This window comes from Vanellus vanellus, assembly GCF_965231255.1.
Source record: "Vanellus vanellus genome assembly, chromosome: 17".
Classification (NCBI taxonomy): Eukaryota; Metazoa; Chordata; class Aves; order Charadriiformes; family Charadriidae; genus Vanellus; species Vanellus vanellus.
The window spans coordinates 8130867-8158767 of record NC_138922.1 but is presented as its reverse complement, the minus strand read 5'-3'; the positions used below and the strand labels follow the sequence as shown (position 1 = coordinate 8158767).

The 27901-nt window shown below is 61.5% G+C and overlaps 2 protein-coding genes across 3 annotated transcripts; both read right to left on the bottom strand.

Annotated features, from left to right (window-relative positions):
* Positions 1 to 9044: 9044 nt before the first annotated feature.
* On the bottom strand, positions 9045 to 19055 carry SPATA20 (spermatogenesis associated 20). Of its 2 annotated transcripts, XM_082492101.1 has the most exons (15): positions 18844 to 19055; positions 18483 to 18547; positions 17952 to 18106; positions 17542 to 17685; positions 17067 to 17268; positions 16839 to 16969; positions 16628 to 16732; positions 16056 to 16130; positions 15624 to 15836; positions 15279 to 15471; positions 14331 to 14499; positions 13685 to 13893; positions 13349 to 13548; positions 13147 to 13227; positions 9045 to 9318 (listed from the first exon to the last, which is right to left on the bottom strand). In XM_082492101.1, exons 1-15 carry the CDS (start codon positions 18957 to 18959, stop codon positions 9148 to 9150), a joined length of 2229 nt encoding a protein of 742 aa, XP_082348227.1. In that variant the 5' UTR covers positions 18960 to 19055; the 3' UTR covers positions 9045 to 9147. The 2 variants fall into 2 exon arrangements, with proteins under 2 accessions (XP_082348227.1, XP_082348228.1); XM_082492102.1 differs by lacking the exon at positions 17542 to 17685.
* A 1808-nt stretch (positions 19056 to 20863) lies between these two features.
* EPN3 (epsin 3) lies at positions 20864 to 27678 on the bottom strand (the record flags this gene model as incomplete). Its single annotated transcript, XM_082492404.1, has 9 exons — positions 20864 to 21538; positions 21678 to 21899; positions 22305 to 22415; positions 23297 to 23605; positions 24207 to 24291; positions 24410 to 24517; positions 24806 to 24889; positions 26582 to 26700; positions 27108 to 27678. The coding sequence occupies 9 exons, from the start codon at positions 27676 to 27678 to the stop codon at positions 21210 to 21212; spliced, it is 1938 nt and encodes a 645-aa protein (XP_082348530.1). The 3' UTR covers positions 20864 to 21209.
* Between the last annotated feature and the right edge of the window lie 223 nt (positions 27679 to 27901).

Genomic DNA, 27901 nt, shown 5'->3' with positions numbered 1-27901 from the left:
TCCCCCCCTCGGCTGCCCCAGGAGATAAAAGTGGCTCTAGGGCTTCATTAATGCCGCAAGGAACTCAGCCAGAGATGAGCGCAGGATCTGTCCTGGCGATCAAAGCTGTGGCCCTTCATTAGTGGCAGTAACCAGGACTGTGCGTGATGTGAGAGACCAGAGCAAAAGGGCAGACAGACAGACAGACAGGGAGGTGGCGTGGAGAGAGAACAGCAGCATCCCAGAGGAGTTTTTGCCTGCGCTTCTCAGCTTTGCAAACCTCAAAGGACCCCAAGTCCCCACTGTCCCTCCATCCCACTCCCGTATGGGTAGAGGGACAGCGGGGCTCTGCCAAAGCAGCACAGGGATGGGGACACCGACCCCCTGCCCCGCACCAGCCATGACTAACCCAGCCGTGCTGCAGCCACGCACAGAGCTTTTCCTCCCTGAGTGAGGTTTCCAGCCCGATTTCCTCCTAATTTTGTCTCCTACCTCCTTTTGCTCTTCCTCGCTGGCCCTGCCTGCCCCCAGCATGGGGTACTCCTCCTCTTCCTCCTGTCCCCTCTTCCCTGGCTGTCCCCTTGCCAGCGCTGGCCGGCCTGGGCGCCGCGTGAGGAAAGATCCTCATTTTGCCAGCAGGTGAAGAACATGCCATTTATTGAAGAAAACAGTAATATAGAATAAAAATAATAAAAAAATTAAATTAAATGTAAATGATGACTTTGCCAAGGGTCATGAGCAGAATCCTTTCCTCCTGCTTCTGACTCTGCTCCCTCGGAGTGGAGGGATAGATGTCCTGCCCTTCCTGGAGGCGATGCCGGATCTCCAGGGATCCCACACCTGCAGGGAGAAGATCCGTGGGATCCCCAGACCTGGAGGGATGCCCGACCTGCGGGGATCACATTTTCCATGGGGAGAGGAGGGAAACTTTTCCCCAGCCTGCCCCATCCCCACGTACCTGCCGACAGGACGTCCCCGAGCCAACGCACCCTCTCGAACAGTTGAGCCCCCTCGTGCCGGGGGCGCCCGGGGCTGCCCCGCAGCCGCACCCCCCAGCCCACACACCCCATCGGTGCAGGCTCCGACCCCCGGTGTCGGACCATCCCCCCCAGGGCTGAGCCTCAGCAGACAGAGGTTTTAATTCCCTGTGCCCAGGAGGGCCGCTCGCAGAGCGTGCTCGGAGCCGGGGCTGAGCTCTTGGCCGTGCCGCCAACACCCCCAGTACGAGCAGGCTTATTATTATTAATAATAATAATAATGGCAGCATTTCCCGGTGTGGTGTCTGATACCAGAGGCTGATCACCCGGCTCTGGCGATCCGCAAAACAAGCCTCTGCCGGGAACACGCAGATCCTTGGCCGGGGAGGGGATGGAGAGCGGTCAGAGCGATGGGGAACTATGGATGGAGAAGGCAAAGCCCGAGACCTTCCCCCGCCAGAGCTTAGCCCCCAGCCCAGCCTCCCCGTGGGCTGAAGGGTCCCCAAACCCCATGGGGAGACCCACTCTTACCCCCAGCTCGGGCCAAGCTGCCGGGACACATCCAGCCCCCAACAGCCTGGCAGTGCCATCCCCCATCCACGCTTGGGCTGAGGCTTCGCACTGCGACCAGGAGCCCCTCCAGCACGTCTCTCTTCGTGCACTCTATCTAAATTAGATTTTGCTCCTTTCTCCGTTATCCCTGTCAACTCCTTAGGAGCTGGGAAATAGCTTTGTCCCCTTCTTCTCCCCCTTTAATTTCTAGTCATTCACCAAAACACCGGTTCCCTTTCTCGCCTGCTTTTCCTGGAGATAAACACGTCTGTGCTGACCACGCTGTGTACATCCTAGAGGCAGCCGGCATCGGCAGCACGTGGCGGGGGGAGCAGCTCCTGCCCCCCTCGGCAGCTGAATGAAGACATCAGTCACAGAAACCCGAGTTTTAAAGCACAAGATGGTGAGGAAGAGGTGCCGAGAGGGGCAGAAAGCTTGGTGCTGCCGCCACCCCGAGCAGGCTGCCGGGAGGGACGAGGGCATCGCATCCGAGAGCAGCGCCCGGCCCAAAGGCAGGACCCAAGAGCTGCTCGCACAGCCCTGGGGGGACGGGGACCCCCACTCCATCACACCCCGGCTGCAGGGCCACACAACCACCACCCAACGGCAGAGCCGGAGGTGACATCAGTGCCACCGTACCCAGCACCCCGGCTCTATCCAGGGCCCCGTGACTAATTTGGGATGCGGCGGACATTTTTAATATGCTGCTATAAATATTCATGGGCTGTCAGCTATGAAAAAGGACCCTGCCTCCCGCCGCGCTGCCCTGCCAGAAGGCAGCACCAGGGAGACAGACCGAGCCCTTGCTGGTGGCCACGGGGGCTCAGGAACCCCGGGGGCCACTGGGACATCCCCAGTTTACACCAGCAAGCAGCCTGCTGTGAGGGTGCCTGGTTGGCGCACACCTCGCAGATGGCCCAAGCCAGCTGCTGCCCAAATACTGGTTGAACTTCAAACCAGTTTCCTCGCGGCCGTGACGTTGCCGGCAAGCGCGGGGGCGAGCGTGCCAGCACGGGCGGGGGACGGCTGTCAAACCCGTGCCTCGAATCCCGCAGAGCCGAAGCTCGCGCCTGTCACGGCAGCCTCCAGTCTGCTGAGCTGCAAAAAGAAAAAAAACCCGATGAAAGCCTTGTGCTGAGTTGCAGTTCTGCCTCGCTGGCGTGCGTCGCCCGAGGGATCGCCTGCCACCGGCTCCCACGTCCCCACTCTCCCTCCCGGCCCCGCACCACTCGGGCACCACCGCTACCCCGGCCCCAAAAGCATACACACACACACACACACCCCCCCGTAGAGCTATACGGCCCGTCTTCTGCATTTCTGAAAACCTATCGATTCCTCTTTTATGTGCCTCACCCCAACTTATCGATCCAATTTAACCTCCGTAACTCAAACTAAATTAGTTGCCTTTAATCTGTGGATAATTGCGGCGAGCTCAGCTCTGCCTGTCCCAGATTCGCGGGTGTCGGGGACAGGGATGAGAGCGCTGGGTCAGGCAGGGACGTTCAGGTTCCTCGTCTGTGGGTGAAGCCCCCAGAGAAGCCAGCGGGCCAAACAAGCTGGTGTCCTGAGACAGTGGGGGAAGCGGCCTTGGGACAGCCATGCTGCGGTCAGAGACCCGGCTGCTACGGCTGAGGGCGCATCCCGCTATTCCAGCGGGAGATTTGGCCCCAAAGCCTGGGTGTCGCCCCCCAGCGCCTGCTTCCCCCGAGCCCCGGGGTCCCTGACGTGGGTTTCAGCCTAAGCTGACACCATGAAGCGTCGCTGCGTGCTCCTGCCAGGCTGCAGCACACGAGGGGTTAACCCCAAATCCGCCCGGCCGTGGGGAGAGGAGCAGCCTCAGCCCTTGCTGGAGCGGTGTATAAAACCCCAGATGAAAAGCGGACCGGTTCCCCTTTGATTAGCAGCCGAGGCTCCCCGGGAGCCCTCAGCATCTCTCGCCTCTAATTTAGCAGCTCACAAAGCGCCGAAGGCTCCGGAGATGCCACCGGCACATCACCTGGGCTGACAGCCTGGCACAGCACCGGGGGCACATACCCACGCTGGTGACGAGGCCATTTGGGACCCACCGGGGTCCCGGTCTCGCCGTGTGCCCCAAAATCCACCTGTACACCTGCAAACCTGCACCCCCCTTTTTGGACATCCTCCTCCACCTTTCTGTAAAGCCTCCAAAATACACATTTAATTTCGATTTAATGCAATAGTTACCACGGTCAGTAAATACCAAAACCATATTAAAGGAGGATTAATAGCCGTGTAATGGCCGAGTGTCTACTGCATAACCCTTAATAAGCGCTGATGCCCCCCGCCTCCCTCCCACAGGCTCTGCAGGGCCTCCAGCCGTCCCTTCCCATCCTTCCCCACCTTCCCAGCGGTGGCAGAGGTTGACAGTCCCATGAGAAATGGATGAGATCACTGTGGCGCTGCCAGGCAGGAGGGGGAGATCTCCAAGTGGTAAAACTGGTTAAAGGCATCAGTCCACAGCACCTGTTTGGAGCAGCTGAGCATCGCGTGGGGGTGACGATCCCCAAAATGCCTCAGCACGTGCTCACGGCCATGGCAGCCAGCCTGGGAATGGCTGCAAATTCCCCTGCACGGCTGCTGGAGCACATCTGTCCCTCTCTGCCCAGTAAAAAAATAGGCGTTAAACAGCTCGGCTGTATCCTGCTTGTGTTTTCTCCCTCTGGGAGTGAGGCAGGCAGCATCCCCATCCCACCTCCCCACTGCGCCCCCTGCAGCATCCCAACACCAGCCCACTCGCAAGGGCAGAGCCATTAGCTCGTCTCGGGGTTCCCTTCACTCCCCACTTTGGGGGGCACTGCCCTGAAACACAGCATTTGGGGTCCCAATTCAGGCTGGCAAAAGAGGAGCCGGAGCACACGGCGGATCCGGGAGAGGCTGAGCAGGGCACACGCTCCAGGGCCAGGCAGCGGTGGTGGATGGTTGGGATAGGAACAGCCAGGACACCGTTTCACAAGAGGGGAAACTGAGGCAGTGGCTGAGCCAAGCGGGGCCTCCCCGCAGAGCCCCCACACTGCAGTCTGGCACTGCCCACACCCCCCACCCCCAGTCTCTGGCACCAGTCCAAGTGGAAAGTCAGTTTAATAAGACAAACCAGCACATTTTGAGCAAGCGCTGGCCGGCTTCAGCTGCAAATTCCCTTGTCAGGAATATTGGAATTACCGGAGCTGGATGGTGTGAACATCTGTGCAAAGCACACGCCGGGGTGGGGAGGGGGAAGCGGAGCCGGCTCACCCACCAGCCCCCGCCGCTGCCTGCGGATGCTCCGGCATGATGCTGGAGGAGGGGGGCTGCGACCCAACACGGACCCCCACCACCACCTCCCGGTGCAAGGGGACCCCAGTGACCTCCCCAGAACACCGCAGGGAGGAGGCTGTGACTCGGGGGACTCACCATGCCACCTCACCAGATGCGAATTCCCTTTGGGTGAATATTGGAGTAACCGGGCTCCACACACAGGACGGGTGCAGAGGGACTCCTCACAGCAGCAGGGCTCCAGCCCCACATCTCCTGCCCTCCCTGCTGTAGGATCCCCTAATATTTTGGGGTGCAACAGGGCATTTCCATCACTTTCAGAGCAGCTACGACCAGTGCCCAGCTCTTCCCAACCCTCTCCTGCACCAGCACCGCTGCAGCCCCCAGCTACCTAAATCTGCCCATTTATGCCCCAAAATAACCCTCAGGCGGGAGCTAATCAGCCACTCAGGCATGAGCAGATTGGGTGCTCAGGTGTTGGCTAATTGGGTGCTCAGGTGTTGGCTAATTGGCCACCCAGGCATGGCACAATCAGGTGCTCAGGCGTGACCTAACTGGGTGCTCAGGCGTGAATGGGTTGCGTGTTTGGGTGTGAATCGGGCTCCCGCACCCGGGCACCCACGCGGGAACCAACCGGGTGCAGAAACCTCATTTTTTTGCCCAACGTACCTTCTTGGAGGGGCTGGAAAGAGGGATGCCCACAATTGTATCCCCCCGTGCACACGCAGCCCTCCACGTGTGTCCCAGGGGGGGTGGAGGGGGACAGACACTGGAGCAGGGTTGGACCCGGGCTTGGGGACGCCCCTCTCCATCCTCCCACGGATCCAACATCGCAAATAACAAACAGCTTTCAAAGCTCCGTCTCCCATTGATGTCACATCAATGCCAATGGAGATAAAAGCCGAGAGACCAAGAACCAGTGCCGGCTCTGCCAGGGAATATTAATTAGAGGGAAAGCCTCATTAGAGCAGCAAGGGTGGCCGCCGGCATTGCCTCCCCCCCTCTCCCCTCTCCCCCCCCCCCCCCCCCCCCCCCCGCCATGTGTCCCGGACCCCCCGAAGGGGCACAACGGGCGTCAGCCCTCCCGGCTGCCTTGGTGGGCTGAGCTATGGGGTGCACCCAATGTAAGAGTTCAAAATTAAGATGTTGAAAGGTAAGGGGGGGTGTGTGTGTAATTAAAAATTAAAGAAGGGGAAGACCTGCTTCTCCCCATCCACCACTGCTGGGGCTTCCAGGTCAGCCCAGAGCCCCGGGCAGGGTGATAAACACCCCCCCCCACCCCGCACCCTCTGGAGCAGCCTGATGACAAACCCAAGCGTTTGTGGGGAAAAAGCAGCACGTGGGTTATTTAATGCGTTTGAAGTTGTTTCTTTTTTTTTTTTTTAACAGCTCTGCAGCTGGAGAGGAGTGGAGGGGGGAGCGCAGGATGCTGCCTGCTGCCACCCTTGAGCCTCCCTGCTGGGGGGGCAAAGGAGGTCCGGTGGAGAAAAAGAGTCCCCGACAGCTCCTGTGTCTGCCACCAAAGGGAACGCAGGAAGGAGTCAGGGAAATGGATATAGTGAAGTGGCACAGGACCCTTGAGCACCGAGACCCTGCTCCATCACCCCCCCCTCCCCGAGACCCCGGGCCGGCTGGGCAGCACCCTGCCAGCCCTGTGTCCCGTTGATCACCCCGGGGGAGCACCGGCTGGCAACAACACTTGCAGCAAATCACGGCGTTTGCAGTGGAATCGGTGGGTTAGCGACAGGAAAGTGATGAGGAAGGAAGCGTCTCTGGGAGGGTTTAACCACTGTGGATGTGCCGACTCCCTCAGCCACAGCCTCCTTCGGCACCGCCTGCCGGGGAGGAGCAGCACCCATGGGTGCCCCAGCACCCAGCCTGGCCTGGGGACATGGAGGGGACCAGCGAGGGGGGTGCTGCAAGTGAACTCAAGCAAAACCCCCCCTTGCCAAGGCTGGAAAGCTGAAAGGGTGAGGCAGACGGGTGGCTCCGGGGACGAGGCAGAGACTGTCCACGGGGCCACGCAGGACGGGACCACCAGCGGCTCCCAGGGAGCAGCCAGGAGGACCGAGATGGCACAACATCAGTTATTTATTACAGAGAACTTTTCTTCCTTTTTTGTCTTTTATTTTGAGAGGTGAGCCCGATTCATCCTGACAGAGGTTCACAGCGTGTTTTCGCCCGGCGGCTGCTTACAGAGACACACAAACAAGCAAGACGGTGTAGGCGAAAGGCACCCGGTGCCTGTGCCTCGGGGGGCTGGTGGGCACCGAAACAAGCTCAGCACATCGCCCCCAGCCCTGTGCCATCTCGGGGACAGCTACCACACGTGGACCTGGCCGGCCCCTGAGACGTCTGGGCTTCCTCGCGGGTGCTCAGCGCCGGCCCCGCTCTCCAAGGATGCTCTCCTGGCACGGACACAGCACCCACCCGCTGCGAGCGCTCATGAGGACGGGTGTCAAATCAATCCCCTCAGCAGAGATGCCAAGTTTAAAACAAAACAAAAAAAAAGACAAAAAAATCCGACAGAGGAAAGCAGCCAGCCATCTGCCAAACCAGCAATTTTCAGCTGGATTTCCAGAAACACTTCAGCTTTTAAAACCAAGAGAGGAGAGAAAATAAAACCCCTCCTCTTCCACAAGCATAGAAAGCATTCACAAAATGAGGTGCAAAATTCCTCTTTGACTTCAAAGGCATCTCTCCTGGCTTGTTACCCCCAAATCCTGGCGCAACCCACTGGAAAGCCGGCGGGCAGCGTGGCTCGGCATCGCTTCACTGCCAGATGACGGCATCCCGCCGGCCGGGGTGCTGTGCCAGGGGAGCCCTGGGGTGTCAGGGCGATGCTGAAAATGTGATGCTTGCTCGTTTGGAAGCAGGGAGGAGGAGGAGGGACGGGCAGGAGGAAAGGGAGAATGAAGTTTACACTGCAGCAAAGAGAGCTTGTGTGGTTGGCGACAGCATCCCGCTTCTGCTGGGGTGACTTATCTCCCTCTGCTCGGCACGCAGAGATGCCAAACCCAGCAGCACCATCCCCATGGCCAGGGTCAGCAGGACACTGTCGAGCATCCCCAGTGAGGATGGGTGAGACCCTCACCCCAGCCTAGGCTTTGCTGGGATAGTTCAGAGCAAACACCTCCTCGAACGCTGGCCTAAAGCTGTTTTTAGGGGTTATTTCCTGTGCTGTTATTGAAACTTTCTGCAAGCAAAGGCAGGGACCGGGCTGGGGCACGCGCAGCCCTGAGCACCCCGCGCTGGCAGCACCCACCCAGGGCACCCAGCTGAAAACCCAGTCCCAGCCAACCCACCCCACCAGCTGTCCACCCCTGCCTGCTCCAGGCCAGCCGTTCCCCCCACCATGGAGCAGCTGCCGGCGGTTCTCCTGCCAGCCCCGCTGCCTGCGGGCTTGGGGGTCCCCAGCCCCCCGTCTCCTGTCCCAGCAGGGAGGGCTGACAGCCCCAGCCCAGGCGCAGGCGGGACATCTCCCTGGTTGCCATCCCCTCTGGGGAACCCCAACCCGGGCAGCGCTGGCTGGGGGCACCCACCCACAGCGGTGCTCAGGAGCTGTGGGACACACAGGACCCCCACCTCCCGGGGTCCCCAGTCCCAGAGCCTGCTCCCTCCAGCCACCCCAGCCCCGGGGAAGCTCCCCACCTCGCCGTGGGTCCCAGGGGAGGTGGCACAGCCTCACAAGCCCCATCCTAGTGTGGATGCAGGCTGTACCAGGTGCCTGCACCCTTGGCAGAGCCAGGACGGGACGTTCAGCTGTTTGGAAGTGCTTAGGCTGAGTCTTTCAGCCACGACGTTTTCATCAGTCATGGTCATCAGCAGGTTTTTTGCACACACTATACATTAACTTAATATATGTTACAATCTACCCTGTAATGGAAAAATACCAGGGCTGTTGTAACTAGTAGCACTTTCAAAAGCACTTGACTCCCAAGTCATCCAGGTGCTTTTGAAAATGTTACCCTGGGTTGCTATAGGAACCCTAATAGTTTTCCCATCTGCCTTCTCCATTAACGCTGGGATTTATATTTAATTTGTTTTCCTTTTCCTCATCGAGAAGAGGCGAGGGGCGAGCGCGTGTGCAGGGGGAGGAGATGCTCCTGGGTCAGTGTCTCCTGGCCATGCCAAAACCAGCACCGGGACCAGAGCCGGTTCTGCCGAGATGCTGCCAGAGCAATGGTGCAGGCAGAGCCTGACCTGCTGCAGGCAGGGAAGGGCAGAGACGCGTTGCGCCGCCAAGAACCATCCGGGAGGCAGTTGATGTCCAAGGTGGCTTTATTACGGGTCTCTCCCGTGTTCCCAGGCTGGCGTGACAGTCTGTCTCCCCCTCACTCTCCTGCAGGCAGAGGGGCCGAGGGGCTCACGGGCAGAGCATCCCACGCAGCTCCTGGGGCGAGGTGACGGGCAGGGAGCAGGCGAAGTTGCTGCAGAGGTAGGCGGTGGCTTTTCCATCCTTCCTCTCCAGGGAGGCAAGGAAAGGCAACTGGCGGTAGAGGAACCCAGCGCTGTCTCCATCTGCCAGCATCAGCACCTGCCGGAGAAGGAGCTGTGAGAGCTGGAGAGCACAGCCAGCACCAGCCAGCTGGTCCTTCCCTCCCAGCAGACATGCCAAGTGCTGGCAGCGTCCCCCCACACGCTCGCCTGAAGATGGGAGGGGACAGGGAGCCGAGGGGACCTGCGCCAGCCCTCTGCCATGTCCCCATCATGCCTGCGCTGCAGGGGGCCCGTGGTCCACACCTGCCCTGGCAGCCTTGCCTCCCTTTTCCCCTCCGGGCACCCGCCAGACGGGGATGAAGCACAAGGACCAGCACACACCGGCCCAGAGGGGAATGCCCGAGCCAGCCCAGGGGCAGCCCCAACCCCGGCACCAGCAGTAGCATCACCCTGTCCCACCCTGCAGCCCAGTTCCTGCCCTCCAAACGCTTCCCAAAAAACTCAAGACACCAGCAAGCCGTGGGTCGGGGGCTCTCCCGGCTGACACAGCAGCACCAGTCAAGGGTGAGGGCTGCTCTGATAATTAGCTTTTCTGAAAGGGAAAATGTTTGTTAAAGCCTCAGGGCTTGTGGGCTAATCAGGGGAAAGGCCGGAGCTGGCAGGGAGCCTGGTGCCGACACGCATGCGAAGGGTGAGCAAACCGCAGACCCTTCCCGGGCCCAAGGCACGGCAGCAGCATCCCACCGCCGGAGCTGCCTCTCGCCCGCCCCGGCCCCAACCCCGCACGTGTGCCCACCACGGTGCCCGCCGAGCACTGACACGCTCGCCACATGTTCATGCCGCTCACACCGCCGCACTGAGGGATGCCGACACCAAACGCTGCCGCCCACAGCACACACATCTCCCACCGCGGCACCGCTCACCCGGCACACAGCATCCTCTGCCACCGGCCCTGCGGCCAGGAGCGAACCCAGCACCGACCCCCAGCAGGGACGCCCGTGCAGCCTCCCCCGTGCCTGGCAGGGGCTGCCCTCACCCCCTGTGTCCCCAGGGGGTCACCGCGTCCCCAAGCCCCTGCCCTGGGTAACAGCTGCTGCAGTCCCATCCTGTCCCCCATCGCCCCATATCTCCCGCTCGGCCTCTGCTTTAACCCCGCTCCAGCTCAGCCCATCTCCCTGCCTGCCTCCTGCTCCCCCCCCCAACCTCCTCCCTCCTCGCCTTTGTCTGGAATTAATTCCAGGAGTGATTAATTACCAATTCATGTCCAATCTGAAATTCATTATTCATTTTTCTCACAAGCTCCCTAAGGTCCTCTTGCGGGGCCAGGATGAAGGCGAGCGGCAGGCTAGCGCTCTGCAGCTGAGGAGATAATGGGATCCTTCATAATTACCCTAAACACCATTAACAGGGCAGGGATCTATACCAGGAGCCGAGATCCAGCCCCAGAGCAGGGATCCAACCCTCTCCACTCCTGGCCCTGGGACGTTCAGGGGAGCAGCCACTGGCATCGTCCCCGGAGCACTCGCATCCCCGTGGCAGCTCCTGCGGCAAAGGGCTCCTCTGGGCACAGGGTCCATTTAAACCTGTGACCTCAATGCCGTTTTATCATCGGCATCTTGTTACAGCAAGGATTTCAATGTGAGATTTGTAAGGAATTAATTACTGGAACGACCTAATTAATTGTGTTCCTGCAGACGAGCCTAGCCCCCAGCGCCCTGCTGGCACCGAGGGATTGGGGGCAGCAGGGGACACGGCGGTGATGTTTCCCAAACTTCTTGGCAAAGCCAATTCCCAAAGCTGCCGCGTCCCTGGAGCGGGTGACTGAGGGTTGCCCTGCCTTGGGCAGCTCTGCGGGGCGGGGAAGGAGAGCTGGGGAGCAGCTGGAGTGGGCTGGGTGGGAAAAGGAGCATCCATGTCTCCATGCGATGCAGCATAGAAAGAGGGATGGCTGTTGGGAGGCTGCGGGCTGCTCCCGAGGGCAACATGACCCTCTGAGCAGTGGGATTCTCCTCCCTTCCCTCCACCACCTCTGGAAGGCGAGGAGCCATCACTACTGCCAGAGATGAGGCTGTCTGTGGGGAACGAGCATGGCACCAGAGAAGCCCCTGTGGGGCTGCGCTCCTCTGGGGAGAGAACCTCCCCAGCAGAGATCCTCCTGCTGTGTTCCTTCCTCCAGGTAACAAACCCAGGCTGCTAAACGGGACGGCTCCTGATCCATCCCACCATCACAACACGAGACACACACAAGGGCAGACATGCCCAGACCCCTGCCCTGCCTGCTGCCAGCCCCCCGCTGCAGCCCCCCGTGCCCCCCTCTGCGCACAGACCCCTGCAGGCAGCCCGGGTGGGTGACACCATCCTCGGGCAGCTCCGGAGCATCCCCATGGAAATATCCACCCAGAGCACCCAGCCCTCCTCTTCCTCCTTGCTCCAAGAAAGGCAACAGCCCAGGAGAGATGGACCTCCCCCTGCAGAGCAAGCATCCCCCCCAGCCAGGCTCATTACCAGCTCAGCAGGAGGGAACCAAGCTGTGCTCGAGACCCCAAAGCTGTGTACCCCTCAGAGCCTGTGTGGGCTCAGGGGACCGACAGCTGAACCAGTTGCAGGGAAAGGGAGCGGGTTATTAGCAGTGGCGCTGGGCTCCTCGCTGCCACCACGTCCCTTCCCATCCCTGCAAACTGGGTCACCCACTGTAATCCTTCAAAGGGAGAGGAAGAGCACGGGAGCAGCGGCTCCGCCACGCAGCACGGGGACCGGCACGGCCAAGGGCGCTGCTGGATGGGAGATGGCGGAGGAAGGACCAGGAGCTGTGCCCCACACCCGCGCTCCTGGGCAGAAGTTGTGACTGTCCTCCAACACTGGTGTTAAACACCGCCAGGAACACAGGTTGGGGATGTGAACCTGCGTGGGCTGAGCTAAAGTGGGGACAGAGCGGGAATCCTGTGCTGACAGCTCAGCTCACCCCAGTTCACCCCAGCTGGGGTTACAGCAGGAAACTGGTGCTTTGGCCGCAGTGCCAGCTCCCCACGTGCTGCAGCTCAGTGTGCCAGTCCCTGGCATCAGGACCCCGACAGGCGGGGATGAATCTGGTCCAGAGGCTGTAGCGCCGAGTACCCTCGGCCGCAGCCCCGCTTCTCTCAGCTTGACAGCTTTGCCAAGGCAAGAGCCACCCGTCCCCAGGGCAGGGATGCTGCCCACCCAACGTGACAGGTGACGGGTGCCACACTGCCCTTCCCTGCCAGCTCTGCGGGCAGCAAATAGCTCCGTCCCCGCAGCAGCACAGCCCCTGCGTGGGATGTATGGAGCAACACATCCCTGAGTGGGGATGCAGATGAGCAGAGCGAGGCAGTAACCCCAGCACACAGCGACAGCACAGCTGGGGACAAAGATTTTGGGAAGAGCCAGCCCCTCCTGGGCGGGGGGACCCACAACTGGAGCGAGGTACCACCTTGCCGCTCCGCAGGGATGCAAGGGTGGCTCCAGGCAGAAGGTGACCCAGTCACTGGCTGCATCCACATCAGGCATGACACATCCGCACTGGGCATGACACATTCACACCGGAACAAAAGGTTTTCCCTCGGGAGAGCAGCACTGGGGATGCTGAGCTCAGGCTGAGAGCAGTGTAAACAGCCAGGAGTGACAGCAGACGCTGTCCCTGGGCTGGGCTGCCAGCTCTGTGCGCCAGGGAGAGGGCGCAGGGGCTCAGCCGTGGCCCCGCTGGCTGCACTTATAAACAGGGACAGGAGAGGATGCTCCCCTGAAGGGAGGCAGGACAGAGGAGGAGGATGGATGCTACAGCTGCACTGGGAGAAAGGATGAAGGCACCAGCAGCGGCAGCGGGGAGTGTGAGGGCAGCAGGCAGGCAGCAGCTGCGCGGGGGGCAGGGGAGCGCAGCAGGGCTGATGGGCAGCACAGGCACCTCTACCTTGTTTGGGCTGAAGATGGAGTGGACGCAGCGCAGCATCTCTTTGGTGTCTTCTCCTTGGGGGTCCCCGCAGATCACGACCTGTGCGGGAAGAGCGTGCATGGCAGGAGGGAGAAAGCAGAGCTGTGACTGTACCCACACCACTGCTGGGCCCCCTCCCTGCGGCAGGTCCTCTAGGGGACATACAAGCCCCAGCCTGTACCTGTTTGAGGGTGTGATGGAAGACAGCGGTGGCGCGGGCCATCTCTGGCAGGGTTATCGGGATCTTCTTCAGCCTCTCTGAGAAGGCGGCCAAGATCTGCCCGGCTTTTTCCACCCACTCCATATGGCCAGAGTAACAAGCTGCTCGGAGCAGGTTTGTGACAGTGACAGAGTTGGCGGCGGGCTCTGCTCCGTCTTGGTCTGTGGGGGACAACACGTCCTCGATCAGCCCAATGCCTCACCACAGCTTGCTCCTCCAGCTGGGCACCACCACCACCCTCCCTAAGCTGCCCCACACCATAACCCACACAGAGCACGGCCACATCCCCGAGCTCACCATTCTTCAGGCGCAGGAGCAGAGAGGGATCGCCAGCCTCGCTGGAGAAATACGCAAAGCCTTTGGGGTCCCAGAAGAGCTTGTCTTGCATGTGCTGGAGCTGCAGAGCCCACTCCAGCCAACCCTGCTCCAGCGAGGCTTCGTACAGGTCAAAGAGAGCCTGGATGACGAAGACGTAATCCTCCAGGAAGCCCTGGATGGGCACAGCGCTGCAGGGGCAGATGGGTAAGGAGCACCGGGGTCCCTACAGTGGCCAGGTGGGAAACGTTCTCCAACTCAACAAAGCCCTACCTACTGGTCTCTGCTACCCAAGGAGATGCCACCTCAGAGCTCAGTCTAAGATAAGCAGTGGCTGTGACAAGTCATGACACGGCTTAGCACCAGGTTTCTGTACAGCAGGGGAAGGCTCCTGCCAGTTTGGAAGATGAGGAACAGGAAAGGATTTGACCTTAATTCTTCTTCACTAGGTGGGGGGCACTAATCCATCCCAAACTGCACTGGAGGCAGTTCTGCAGAAGGCAGACAGCCTCCCCCCCTCCAAGTTCAGTCCTGCCTGAAGGAAAGGAGGACGGGAACTGCCAGGAGCCTGGGTAGCACCCACGGGGCGGCCAGTCGGTCCGGAGACACTCTCTGTACCACTGCTCACCTCTGCTCCACCGTGTTGTCTTTGCCCCGATAGCAGCTCCGCAGCAACCTCCCACTGGCGGGGTCGAAAAGGTGTCTCCGTAGGAAGGCAGCTGCCTGCGCAGCCCGGCTCACGTACTCCTGCTCAGCCAGGGCCGCCCCAGCCTGGGCAAAACCCGAGATCATCAGCCCTGTAGGCACAGACACAGGGACAGGCTCAGGGGGGCACAAGGGACCAGTGACGGTACCACTGTCTTTCCTTTAAAGGATGCTCAGCGTAAAGCTCATCCTCCCTGACATTCGAGACAGGTCAGGGCTCAGTCATCAGCTCTTCCACTCAGTTCAAACCACTGCGAAAGTCACTTACTGGCACCGAAGAGAAGGGCAGAGTGCTGGAAGGTCAGCCAGAGCTAAGCCTTCTCTTGTGGGCAGAAACAGCGTTTAAAAGTCCTCCTGTTTGCAGGACATGGTATAACTCCAGCTCACAACAGCTCCAGACCCAGCTACCCAAGCACTTACTGTTGGGAACACTGCCTGGGGTACGGCAGTTATTACCTGCTGCAGGACACCCGGACAGATGGACACAGAGCTGCGGGCCCCCCGCGAATGCAGCAGCGGAGACAGGCTCTGCGCCTCGCCTGGGTTCTGAGTCCCCAGCTCAGTCCCCTTCCCCAGAACCCAACTGGGGGAGCCGGGCTGAACCAGAGGAAGAGTTTTGCTGCTCTCTGCTGGCAACAGGGGAGGAAAAGAAAGCCAGAGCAATATCCCAACGCTCAGCAGCCCCATGTCTTGCAGGTGTGGGGCTGGTTCCCCCAGGCGCTCATGCAGCCCTGGACCCCAGCTCACCCACCGCCTCCGTGGGGGCCTGACCAGTCCCAGCAGGGACAAGCCCCCAAAATCCTGCTGGCCCTGGGCAGCCACGGAGCGGTCCGGTCACGGCACACATCCCCGGAGCTGAGCCACCTCTCACCATTCCATGCCGCCAGCATCTTGGTGTCCAAGTGTGGCCGTGGCCGCTGTGCCCGGGCTGCAGACAGCCTCCGCCGGCCCTCCCGCAGCAGGGCACCCAACTGACCCGGCTCCAGCCCGAACCGGGCCGCCGTCAGCTCCGGGGAGCACTGGACAATAAGGACGTTCTTGCCCTTCAGCTCCTGATGGGGGTCCTGAAAGGAGAGCCCCACTCTAGGAATGCCACCGGGCTGAGGAGGGGTTGGACCCCGCAAGCTTTGGGGCTGCTCTGCCATTCCCCCATGCCCAGGGGTGCAGGTCCCACACCGATGCTCCCAGTACTGGGCAGGTCTTTGCTCTCCCTCACCTGCATGGGGCTCACATTGCCATTCTCCTTCACTCCATAGTGGTGCATGAAGACATCTCCCAGCGTCGTCCCCTCTGTGGCTCCCTCAACAGGGTCAGGAAGGAGAGCCCTGATTTCCTCGGCTGCCCACACACAGAAAGCTCCTTCTCGCTTCTCTCCAGATGTGGCGGTCGGGTAGGAATCCGCATCTTCTGCGCTGTAGAAACCTCCTGCCTGGGAAAAGAGCAATAGAGAGACCCTCCAGCTGCCGGGACAGCACCTTCGGCCAGCTCCCCATCACTGCTGGGCTGGCAGCCCAGCCAGCGAGCCACAGCAGTGCCCCAGAGTGAGCTCAGCTGAGAAGGGACAGTCTTCAGCTGGAAGAGCAGTCCCGAGCCACGTCCCAGGGCAGGGTAAGCAGCTCCCTTTGGCTCAGCTCAGGGAACAACCTACATGGTCACTCAGGTCCCGTGAGACGTACAGCAGAATGTCTTGGGCGATATTGGCAAAGAATTCATCGCCAGAGATCTGTGGGAGGCACAGGGTTGACATCAACGTTACAATGGGGAGAGGGGAGGCAAGAGACACAGCAAGATATAAGAAGCGGTTCTGATTTAAAGAGCTGGCAAAGGCAGGGAAACACGTTTGAATGCCCAGGGAATTTAAACATTGGATGGATTCAGAGTATGATAGAAATCTACAGGCACTGGAGAGCAACCCTGGAGTTACACCGTGGTCAGCAGCAGCAGCACGTGTTTGCTGACTCTTGTAAAGACCAGCCTGAAAGCTGTTCCCTTCCCCCATCACGCTCAAAACCCCGGGGCTAAACTGTCACAGATTTGTGCAGCGTTCCTGTCCAGATGAAGACCAGTAGAAGGGGAGCATGGGACTGCTCCATGCCCATGGGATGGGCAACATCTTGGGGAACAGGCTTTGAAGCTGCTCTCCAAACCAAGCCAGCCCTCCCCAGCCAGCACTCAGCGTGCCAAGTGAGCCCCCCCGGCAGAGGGATGCCACAGCTGTACCTGAAATGCTCTGCTATATGTAGCTGCCAGCTGCCCCTGGTCATACAGCATCTTCTCGAAGTGAGGGACGTGCCAGTGCTGGTCGGTGGAGTAGCGGTGAAACCCCTGCAAAGACCAAGTAGACACATCTTCATCCCACATCTCCACCCTACATCTCCACCCGATGCCTCCCAGGCACACCAGGGGTTTACCCCTGAGGCTTTCCTCCTACCTGATCAATGTGGTCATGGATGCCCCCATGGGCCATCATCTTGAGGGTATGCAGAGCCATCTGCAGTGCCTGGGCACCTTCTGGAGTTGTTCGGTGCAGGGCCCAGTACGTGAAGAGGAAATTCAAATTCACTGAAATACAGAGAGAAAGCGAGAGGCTGTGGGGTGGGCTCTGCCCCCCGGCGCTCCCTGCGCCACAGTGGGGCTCAGCAGCAGATGCCAGACTGACCTGGGGTGGGGAACTTGGGGGATTTGGAAAAGCCACCGTAGTCCTCATCATAGGAGTTGGAGAGCTGCTGGAAACAGGTGGCCATCACCTCTTTGGATGGTGGGGGTGACTCCTGGCCCTGAACACGGATCTCAGACAGGTGTAGCAGTGTTTCCAGGATTTTCTGGCTGCTCTCCAACAGGGCATCTTTGTTCTCCTTCCACTAAGATGCAGAGTGAGAAAGTCAGTTCCTCCGTTTTTTGTCTCTCTTTCTGCTTCCTGCATTGCACCAGTCCAAACTGCACCTTCAGTTCTTGGCGCACCCTCCCCAGATCAGTTCCAATCCATCTCTAACCCAGACAAAGCTTTGACATGTTCTCTGGGCTACTGTTTCTCATGACTGTATCTCTTAACTCAGCCACCCATCAAGCCCAGACTAATGTCCCTGCTGTCCCTTTGGTTGAGCACCGCTTGCTAAGCCATTCCTGCTCCGCACCTGCTCTGCGATTCGGAGCAGCACAGTCCGAAAGCCAACACGATGAATTCCATCTTCAGGAGGGAAATATGTCCCCCCTGCAAAGGGCTTTAGGTCTGGAGTCAGCCAGACGCTCATTGGCCAACCACCTCCACCGCTGCTTGCCTGAAAGACAAACCATGGGTGCACCAATGAGGCAGCCATTGCCTCATTGCAAGAGGCACCCTCACAGCAAGAGGCACCCTCTCTTCTGTACCCCGCTGGCACATGCATGTGCCTCACTTGAGGACTGACATGTGCTTCTCTCCCTCCCTATGATCATGCATGGCCCCACTGAGATCACCCCACATACTGGTTCTTCTTGCCTGAGGAACGTGACCACGAACCTCATCTTGAGAGAGCCTCCCGATCCCTGCCTGTGCCTCCCTCACCTGCACGAAGGTCATGTACACTTTGTCCACATCTGGCCGCTCCTCACGATCCACTTTGATGCACACAAAGTTCTTGTTCATAATGTCTCCGATCTCCTTGTTCTTGAAGGACTCCTCCTCCATCACGTGGCACCAGTGGCAGGTGGAGTAGCCAACTGAAAACAAGCTCAGGCGAGTGAGGAAAGGCCCTTTGCAGGGAGCAGGACACACATGATGGGTTGGTCGCTCAGAGGTGGGACACCTTGCCATGGGGAACAGCTGCTGCCTCCCAGGAGAAGAGGTGGAGGAGAAAGGCCTCCTGCGCTCTCCAGCTCTTGCTCCCAAGACCTGGCCAAGGACTTTGGTAGCCAGGAAGGCCCCCGGATGAACCCCATCTTCAACGTGAGCTACTAAACCCTCTCTTGATTTGGTGCCCAGTGTCCATCCTCACTCATGCAGGAATTCACACACCAGCTCAGGACACAGCCCGGCCCATCTGGCCATCTACTGAACAACACGTGGGAACATGAAATATGTCTTGTTTCTAGTTACCTGACAGGAATATCAGCTTGTTTTCTTTCTTTGCTTTATCAAAGGCTTCCTGACCCCAAGGGTACCTGTGGAGGGAAGACAAGAAAGGAGCTTCAGGGGTCACTGCTGCCAGGACACGGGCTCCTCTGAAGCTGCCTGAGGAGCTGCTGCCTGGCGGAGAGCTACCAGGACAGCCTGAGCATGGCTGGCTCAGGAGCGTGGACCCCGAGTGGTTGGGGGGCCGCTCAGGAGGCCCCTCCATGCCCCACGGAGGCCAGGCTGCTCCGTCTGCCATCGCTTCCACATGGGGCCGGGGCGACTGCCCCGGCCCCATGGACACACGGAGAGGAGGAGGAGGGAGAAAAGCACCAGGCGCTCTTACCAATCCACGGGGTTGTGGGCATGCTGCAGGAGGTAGGGAGACTTCTCGTTAATCAGGCGGTTGGTGTGACGAGGGACGCCAGGGGGGCTGGGTGTCCCCCCTGTGGCCATGGTCATGCTCCCCGTTAGAAACACACACCTGCGATGCCAAACGAACTCACCATTCCCTTGCTCGCCACAGCGAAGCACAGCCCCTGGGGAGAGCTGCGACGCCCCAGGCCAGCATCACCTTCACCCCAGCTCCCTCGGGTGCCGGTACGGCCCCGGGACGGGCTGCTGCTCCCCGCTCTCCCCACACCAGGGAACCGCTCTAAGCCCCATGGCCGGGTGGCTCCACTGGGGCTTGGTCCACCTCCATCCCCCCCAGGACCCTACAAAGTCCTCCCCATTTGCTGGAAGCTCAGACAAGGTCGTTCTTTGGGGAATGCCACCCCCAGGGCTTCGTCCCCTCCAGCCCCCCACCAGCATCCTTTTGGGACACGGTCACCCAACAACCACGGGCAAGGGAGCAGCGTGTGCAGGATTTGACCTGTGTGTCATCAAAGAGGAAAATCCCCTCCCGTGGGTGCATGGGTAGGTGCGGGGTGAGGGTCCGGACAGGGCAGCACAGGCTCTTTGTGGTGAGGGGAGCAAGGGACAGGAGAGGACCGGAGAGATCCTCCTGCTGCTGGGCGGGATGCAGGGATGGGGCGCAGGGATGGGAGGGGGACGGACACACAGGGATGCAGGAGGGGGTGCGAGAGGGACGCAGGGAGTATGCACAGTCATGCAGGGACACAGGGAGGATTTAGGGGAATGCAGAAGGGGTGCAGGGAGGATTTAGGGCAATGCAGGAAGGACGCGGGGAGGATTTAGGGAGGATGCAGGGATACAGGGAGGATTTAGGGAGGATGTAGAGGGATGCAGTGAGGCTGCTGAGGAATGCAGGAGGGGTGTAAGGGTGCAGAAAGATTCATTAAGGATTCAGGAAGGGTGCAGGGGGGATTTAAGGGAGATGCAGGAGGGGTGAAGGGATGCAGGGAGGATTCAGGGGAATGCAGAAGGGGTGCGGAGAGGATTTAGGGGAATGCAGGAAAGATGCAGGGATGATTTAGGGAGGATGCAGGAAGGTTGCAGGGGGGATTTAGGGGAATGCAGGGGGGATGCAGGGAGGATGCAGGGGGATGCAGCGAAGCTGCTGGGGAATGCAGGAGGGGTGTAAGGGTGCAGAAAGGATTCATGAGGGATTCAGGGGGGCGCAGAGGGATTTAGGGGAGATGCAGGAGGGGTACAGGGCATTGCAAGGATACGGGGAGACTTTAGGGGGACGTGGGAGGTGCAGGGAGGACGCGGGGGATGCGGGGGGGGGGGTGTAGAGGGGAGCAGGAGAGGTGCAGAGAGGCGGTGACGATGCAGAAAGAGCACCGGCGATCGCTGCCCACCGCCCTGCGGGGGCACAGCGGGGATCGCGCCCGTCCCTCCCGGCACCCCCCCCCCCCCGTACCTGCAGGCCCGGCGCAGCGGCGCCGCCAACATGGCGGCGGGGGGGGGCGGGAGGCGGAGCTGCCGCCGCTCCCCGTCAGCGGCCTGAGGCCTCCGGGGCGGCGCCGCCGCGGCCTAGCCTAGCCCGTCCCGTCCCGTCCCGTCCCGCCTCCCCCCTCCCCGGGCCCTGCCCGTCCCGGAGCCGCACACCGGGTCCGCCAGAGCAGTTTATTGTCTCGCAGGGAGCCCGCGGCCGCCGCTCTCCGGCAGCCGAAGCACCGGCGCCCTCCGCCGCTCCCCCCCATCCCTTTCCCCGGCCCGGAGCGGGGCCCAGCAGCGGGCGAAGGGGCGTCTGCCCCCGCGGAGGCGCTCCCCGCTGCCCCTCTGGAGGGGCGGCGGCGGGGGGGGGGGGGGGGGCAGCGAGCGGGAAGGAGGCGAGGGGCGGGCAAGGAGGGGAGTGACAGCCTGGGGGGTGCGAACCAGCCGGGAACCCCAGCACTGGGGGACACACACACCCCATCTCCCCACAGGCTCCGGGACAAAGCCCCCCTACCCCGGTCGGGGGGGGGGGGGGGGGGGGATCCAGCAGTGAGACCCCATGCACCGCAGCCGCCCCAAACCACAGCCCTTGGGAGGAACCCCACCATGGCCGCCCTCGGCAGCAGCTCCGGCCTTCGCAGGGGAAGGGGGTCCCCTCTTGCCCAGCAAGCGCGGGGGCTCATGCTGGCTGCCCCCCAGCCGGTGGGCACAGGGAGGGGGGTGGTGTGAAGTGGGGAGGACACACACACGCTCCCTTGCAGATAGCGAACCGCCGGACCCCCCCCCACAAGGTCTTGGCGGGAGGAAAGGCCGGGGCGGGGGGTCTCTAACAGCCAGGGAAGGGGCGAGAGTCTACGTCCAGAACCTTCAGAGGAAGGGGTTGAGCCCCCCCGGAGCAGCCGGCGGGGCCGGGGGGCCGCTGAGCGGTAGTAAAGGCTGTGGCAAGTTGGGCAAGTTGCTGGGGAGTTCGGGGAAGGTGCCGGCCTGGGGGAAGGCGCTGGCGGAGGCGGGGAGGGCGGCGGCGGCGGTGGGGACACTGCTGAGGGGCATCGGGAGGGACGCGCTGTAGGTCATGGAGTTGGCGGGGAGGCCGGCGGGCAGCCCCGGCACCGGCGAGCTGGTCCGCATCTGGTTGAGTGTCGGCTTGGGCTGCTCGGCGAGGCTGAAGGGGTTGGTGGGGGACGGCGTGCTCAGACCTGCCATGGAGAGGATGGGAAGGTGTCAGGGCAGCCATACCACCCCTCCAAACCCTCCTCTTCCTCCCCCAAATACCCCTCTGCCCAGCCCAGGGAACTCCCCCCGGCCGGCAGCCCCCACCGCAGCGCCAGCACCTACCCGAGAGAAAGGGGTTGCGTGTTTTGGAGGCTGGTGCGGGCGCGACCAGGGAGTCCAGGTTGACCAGGGAGGAGGCGGCAGGGCCGAGGAAGGCCTCGGGGGTTTTACAGTCCTTCCGCTCCTTGCCGGATTCGGGCAGGGAGTCGGCCAGGTTGGTGAGGTCGAAGCTCTTCGCCCCATCCTGCCTGCCGCTGGGGAACAGGTCGCCAAAGGGGTCCAGCTCTGGGGTAGGAGGGGAGATGAGCCATGTGAGCTGGTCAGGGGACACCAAGGGTGATGGCATCCCCCTCGTCACCACACAGGGTGACTAACGGCACGTTGCGCCCCAGGTCACAGCTCAATGCGGTGGGGCCGAGGCTGCGGCATGGCGTGCCCGAGCTCCTCCCATGGGAAGCAGCAGGGTTGGGGACGTGAGTGCACGCAGGGACCAGAGCTGCCCCCTCGGCTGTGGGGCAGCCCAAGCCTGTCATGGCACGCATAGTTCCAGGTGGAGACGAGCTTTGGCCACCCCAGTGAGCAGCCACGTGCAGCCCAGCCAGCCCTGGAGCTGCCTCCCCGCACTGGGCATGGACAGGTCACCGTCCCCACCGGCCCAAATCGGCCCCTGCCCGCTCCCCCGGCTCTTACCGACAGGGCTGTTGGACTTGGCGGAGGAGGGCGGCTGCGAGGGCTCCTGCTCCGGAGGCTCGGCTGGCTCGGGCGGCTTTGCAAAGAGGTTGAAAGCGTCCCCCCCTGGAGCTGGGGGGGAAGAGGTGACACTCGAGGAGAGGGGGCAAGCAGGGAGGTGAGAGGGGGGAGATGTACGGGCAGGAGAGAGGCAGGGGCAGCTGCCTGCAAGGAGACGGGAGAGGAGGGTGCGTGGCGAGGGGACGCGGGGCTGGGGGTCAGGAACGTGCACTGGCCCGGGGTGCTGAGATGAGCCAGAGCAGGAGCCCGGTCTGGAGTAGGCAGTGCTGCCCCAGGCAGCTCCCGCGCTGCCCGCAGCCACCCCCATGCGGCAGGCAGGTCCCCTTCCCAGCCCCAGCAGGGACAGGTCTGCAGGAACGCTTTAACAACCAGCACTGGCCCCCAGGCCGGATTCTGCCCTCCTCCCCAGGGACCAAAACGGAGGGCGGCGCACGAGGGACCTCCGCGGGGCCGGAGGAAGCACCAAGGAGGAACTGAGAGTGGCACTGGGCTCTCAAACACTGGCTGCTCCTACAACTGCTTCCCCATCTGCAACGCGGCACCTGCGAGCAGCAACCGCCCCGTCCCAGCAGGGCACATAGGGCTGGTTTGGGGGGAGCAAACACCGGGGGTACACCCACCATCACCCCGCTGGTGGAGCGGTGCAGCGGCTGCTATCCGCTCCCACGGGAGGGCTCCCTTAACTGTGCCGCATTAATTAAAGCAGCCTATTCTGTGTAGACGTAAAGCCTAAAAGTTCCTTGAAGTCTCCAGGATGCCGAGGGGCGAGCAGAGGTCCCGCTGCGGGGCAGGAGAGCGGGGAGGGGGTGTTTGCAGAGCTGGCTGCGGGAGGAACGGGGGGAGCGCCCGGGGTGCCTGCTCGCAGGAGGGCAGCGACGGCCAACACTGCCCATGGTCCCCAGCAGAGCCGAAATGCCACTCGAGCCTCTTACCAGCGTTAGGAGGTTGCTCGGCCACAGCGGCCCAAGGGTCGGGAGCCGGTGTAGAACCAGAGACCTGGGCAGGGGGGGATGCTGTCGCCCAAGGGTCTGCCGGAGGGAAGCCAGAAGACAAGGGCGCCTTCCCCCAGGGGTCAGAGGCTGCGGTGGTGCTGGGGGGGAAATCCCAGGGCCCAGCGGAGGTTTGCTGGGTCGGGGCGCTCGCCTGGGAGAGGGTGTCCCCACCAGCGGCCGGGACTGGCACCCAGGGATCAGTCGTGCCGGCCCAGGCAGAGGCTGCCTGCTCCGCTTTGGGTTTCATATCTGAAAGAAGAATTATGGAGTCATTTTGGTTGGAAGAGACCTTTAAGATCAAGTCCAGCTGTTAACCTAACACTGACAAGTTACCACTAAACCATGTCCCTCAGCACCACGTCTGCCCATCTTTTAAACACCTCCAGGGATGACACTTCCCTGGGCAGCCTGTTCCAACACTCGATAACCCTTTCAGTGAAGAAATTTTTCTAATATCCATCCTAAACTTCCCCTGGCGCAACTTGAGGCCATTTCCTCTTCTCCTATTGCCTGTTCCTTGGGAGAAGAAACCGACCCCCGTCTCGCTACACCCTGCTTTCAGGTAATTGTAGAGAGCAATAAGGTCTCCCCTGAGGCTCCTTTTCTCCAAGAGGGGAAGCCATGGGAGAGGGGAACAGTGTGGGGCACAGAGGGATGCTGAGCAGTGGGGATGTGCCTGGGGGACCTCAGCTTCCAGCAGCACTGCCATGGTGTGCAGCGGACCGGACAGCAGTGGGAGGAGAAGTGAGAGGTCCTTACTGTTTTGCTCCTGGGAAGTGGGGAGGGACATAGGCAAGGGAGAGGTTTCTGCCACTGTCCCACGCTTTGGCAGCCCGCGAGTTGCCCCCACCTGGCATATCCCACGGGTCAGCAGACGTGTGGCTGGCGGGGGCTGGCGCCGGCCCAAATATATCTGCCAGCTCCAGGATAGAGGACTGCAAACAGAATGCGAATAAAGAGGTGAAGGAAGCCCAAGGGCAGACCTGCGGGGCCACGGGTTCGCCCCGGAGGCCAAGGTTGGCTGTGTGGCCCTCCAGTCCCCCAGCGCTGTACCTGGCTTTTCTTCATCTTATCTTCTTCCTCTTCTTCCTCCCTGCCCTGGGCAGTTTCCTCCATGGCCCTCTGCAGCAGGGAGTTCTCCCCTTGCCAAGCCCTCACCTCCTGTGGGGACAAGGGACGGGGCCCGTGAGCTCAGCAGCCCTGCAGCCACCACCTTCTCCAGGAGACAGACCCAGCGCAGGAGCTGCCACCGCATCCCCGAAAAGTCCCAGCGTCCGAGCAGATGGCTCCTCTGGGGCTGAGCCCGCCAGGAGAGTGCTCAGCAGACAGCCCCGGAGCAGCGAAAGCAAAGCGAGCGCCGGAGCAAGGCGGCGTTTCGGGCTCCGGCGCCCCAGAGAGAAGCCCAAGTGCAAGGAGAGAGGAGCACCCAGGGCTGCGGGGCACAGGTACCTTCTCGTGCTCCTCTTTGCTCAGCGCGAGCGCTAGCTGCAATTGCCTTTCTTCGTCTGTACTGGAAATTGGAGGAAGTGGCTTCTGCCAACAGAGGAAATTGGGTGACATTTCAGCTTGCCCTCAGCTCACGGGGCTGCTTAGAGGTCCCCGTCCTCACCACCGCCTGTCCTGCGGCCCCTCACCTGCCTGCCCAGCATCTCTGCACCCGGCCAGCTGGCTTTGCCTGAGGAGCCCCAGACTGGTGCCCCCATGATCTCAAACTGGCCCCTGCTCAGGCTCCCCTGTGGCCACTGCCCCAGCTCCTTCCCCTGCCCCATCACCTGCCACTGCACCTAGGCTGGGACAACCCCAAATCAGGCAGCCAGCATCTCCATCTCCCTTGGGAGGTTTTTGGAACTCCAGAGGGGATCGATAGGCGTCCCCTCACCCTGGCAGCCAGCTGGGGAAGAGGGTTTGCGATGCTGACCAGCCTCAGTTCAGGGATCCTGCCCAGCCCCACTCTGCTGGGGGAAAAGCACCCAGATGTGAGACAGATTTTGGAGAGAAGCTGTCCCCATACCACCACGGCAGCCCTGTTCACTGTCCCATGACATTCGTCCAGTGGCGTGGGACCAGCTGGGGCTGGGAACGGGGACCCCGGTGGGGGTGTGCTTGTGCGCTCGCCTGTACAAGTGTGTGTGAGCGTGCACACACGTACACAGCCCAGATGGACTCCAACAGGCAACGCTTGCAAAAGTGTGTTCCTACAGTGCTCATCGCAGCAGCGTGTGGAAGCTATAAATACTCCAATTCCAGGACAAAAATAGGGATATACACTCTGCTCTGTCTCCAAAAGAGCCTCCATCAGGCAGGGGAAGATGGGCAGCGGCAACCGCCGTTTCTGAAGCACGTCCCTTGCCCCAGCAGGACCGAGCTCACGGTGCTCAGTGCCAGCCCCAGGGGGGACGCCCGCCGGCCCGGGCACACAGCCCCCTCGGTCACCACGTCCCTCTGACTTTGTGTGCCTGGCCGTACCCATGTGCTCCACACGGGCCGTGCCAGCCGGTGGCAATCTCAGCCAGTGTGCAAATAAACCGTCCCTGGTGGAGAAGGGACCACGGCCAGCAGATAGGAGAGAGGACAGCCCTGGGGGAGGTTTCATGGTCAGGGACAGCAGCTCACTCGCTGTCCGCATCCCTGACTGGCTGCTCCTGGTGCTGTTTTCCAGCGATCCTTCTAGCCTGGTTCGAAAGGACTGGCCGGTGAGAGGGAGCATCTGGCCCCATCAAGCTCCCAGCCTGGTGCACAGCCCCGGGGGATGCTGCTGGCCCCCCACCCACCATACAAACCACAGTGCCGGGCAAGGCATCGCCTCCTAAAGCCTTCGCAGGAAGGCAAGAGAAATGGGGGGGCTTAGACCAGAAGTCCTCAGTGGAAGAGGGCATCCAGGTTTGGGGGGGCCGGATGGTGGTCAATGCAGGATACACCGCCCCCCCCCCATTCACCCTGAGGTCTAGGAGGCTGGATGGGTCTCAGCCTGGCGCTGTCCCCACTGGTACGAGGACGGGGAGCAGGGACAGCCCGTGCCTCCATCTGCCTGTTGCCGATTTTGGATTCCGGGCACAGCGCGTGCAGTTGCAGGTGCATGCGCTGGCCTTGGGCAGCCCCCAAAATCCTCCCTCCTCCCAGGGACATGACCCACCATGCCCACAGACAAGGCAAGGCGCAGGGCGATGCCCAGCCTGGTGCACCCCAGGGCAGGCAGAGCCACCAGCGCCACCCGAGCCACCCTACCTTCTCCGCCTCCTCCCGGCTCATGGCCAGCGCGAGCTGCAGCTGCAGCTCCTCCTCGCCCGTCGTCTGGGGCCTCGCTTGCTCCAGGTCAGAGGCAAACCGTGGGGATGAGGATGATGCTGGGAGATAAAAGAGGGAAAGGTGAAGGGGTGGCATCAGGACCAGGGTATTTTGGGGAGCACATCAGCAGCCTCCCCCGGGCCCCATCCCAACGCCCGCAGCGTGGCTACCCCAAGGGACTTAGCCCTACATTGGAGGTCCTCACCACAAACGAGACGTGGGTTTATGGGTCAGGGCACCACCAGCTGCCACTGCTCTTGGAGTTCACCACTGGCCCAGCCAAACCTCTGCCTGTGTCACAGGATGGAGCTGAGCTTCACCACCCCCCCGGCAAAAAAAGTAGAGGGGAGCAAAGGGCACCAGGTGGGTGCACACCAAATGCAACGCCTGCTTCCACCCCGCAGCGAGCCCAAGCGAGCCGCCAGCCCCGCAAGCCAGCCCCCAGGCCTCCGACAGCAGCACTCACAGTTAAAGGAGGAGGGTGAGCCCCGCGCCCGGCCGTAGTCTTCGCCGTAGGGTGACGCACGGCGGCCGTAGGTGGCCTGGTGGCTGCCGCTGCCCATGCCCTCGAGGGCCATGCGCTCCTTGGTCTGCAGCGCGTGTGCCCGCTCCTGCTTCAGCCGCTCCTCGTCCTTCAGCAGCGCCATCACCTGCTTCACCTTCTCCCGGATGTTGATGCCCTGGTCCTTGCCATCCCGGTCCACGTACTGGAAGTCCTTCAGTGTTTGGATGGTGTAGAGGTTCTCCCGGCATTGGTGGGTCACCTTCTCGGAGCCGGTTTTGATGAGGTAGTCCAGGAGGGTGAGGGCTTTGTAGACATGACGCCAGTTCTTGCCGCTGTCGTTCAGCCGCCGCCAGATCATACCCATGACCTCGGCGAAGGCCACCGTGTTGAAGGTGAGGTCGGCAATCTCTGACATCAGGGAGCTGGGGGGTCCCCAGGGATCATTGGAGGTGGCCTCCCGCACCTTGATCTCTGCCTCTGAGTAGTTGTGCACGATGTTTTTCACTTGCCGGCGCAGCGCCGAGGTCGTCATGGCTGTGCAGTGCCGGAGACCCACCGGCGGTGGACAGGAACGGTGGAGAAGGGATGAGCGCTCACAGCCGCAGCCTCACCGGCGCCTGCAGCAGGGAACAGGGACACAGAGACCTTAGCATCGCCCCAACCACCGAGACCCATCCCCAGAGCCCTCAGCTGGCACCCAGGACACTTCTCAAGGTGGAAGGACCCCATCCTCGGGGCATCAGGTGCACCCTGCT

Coding starts and splice junctions, on each gene's coding strand:
- SPATA20 (XM_082492101.1), bottom strand. CDS start 18,959: ATGACCATGGCCACAGGGGGGACACCCAGCCCCCCTGGCGTCCCTCGT. Junction 16,131..16,627: donor CATATAGCAGAGCATTTCAG/GTACAGCTGTGG, acceptor TGCCTCCCACAG/ATCTCTGGCGATGAATTCTT. Junction 13,549..13,684: donor GCTCCTGCGCCTGAAGAATG/GTGAGCTCGGGG, acceptor TGTCCCCCACAG/ACCAAGACGGAGCAGAGCCC.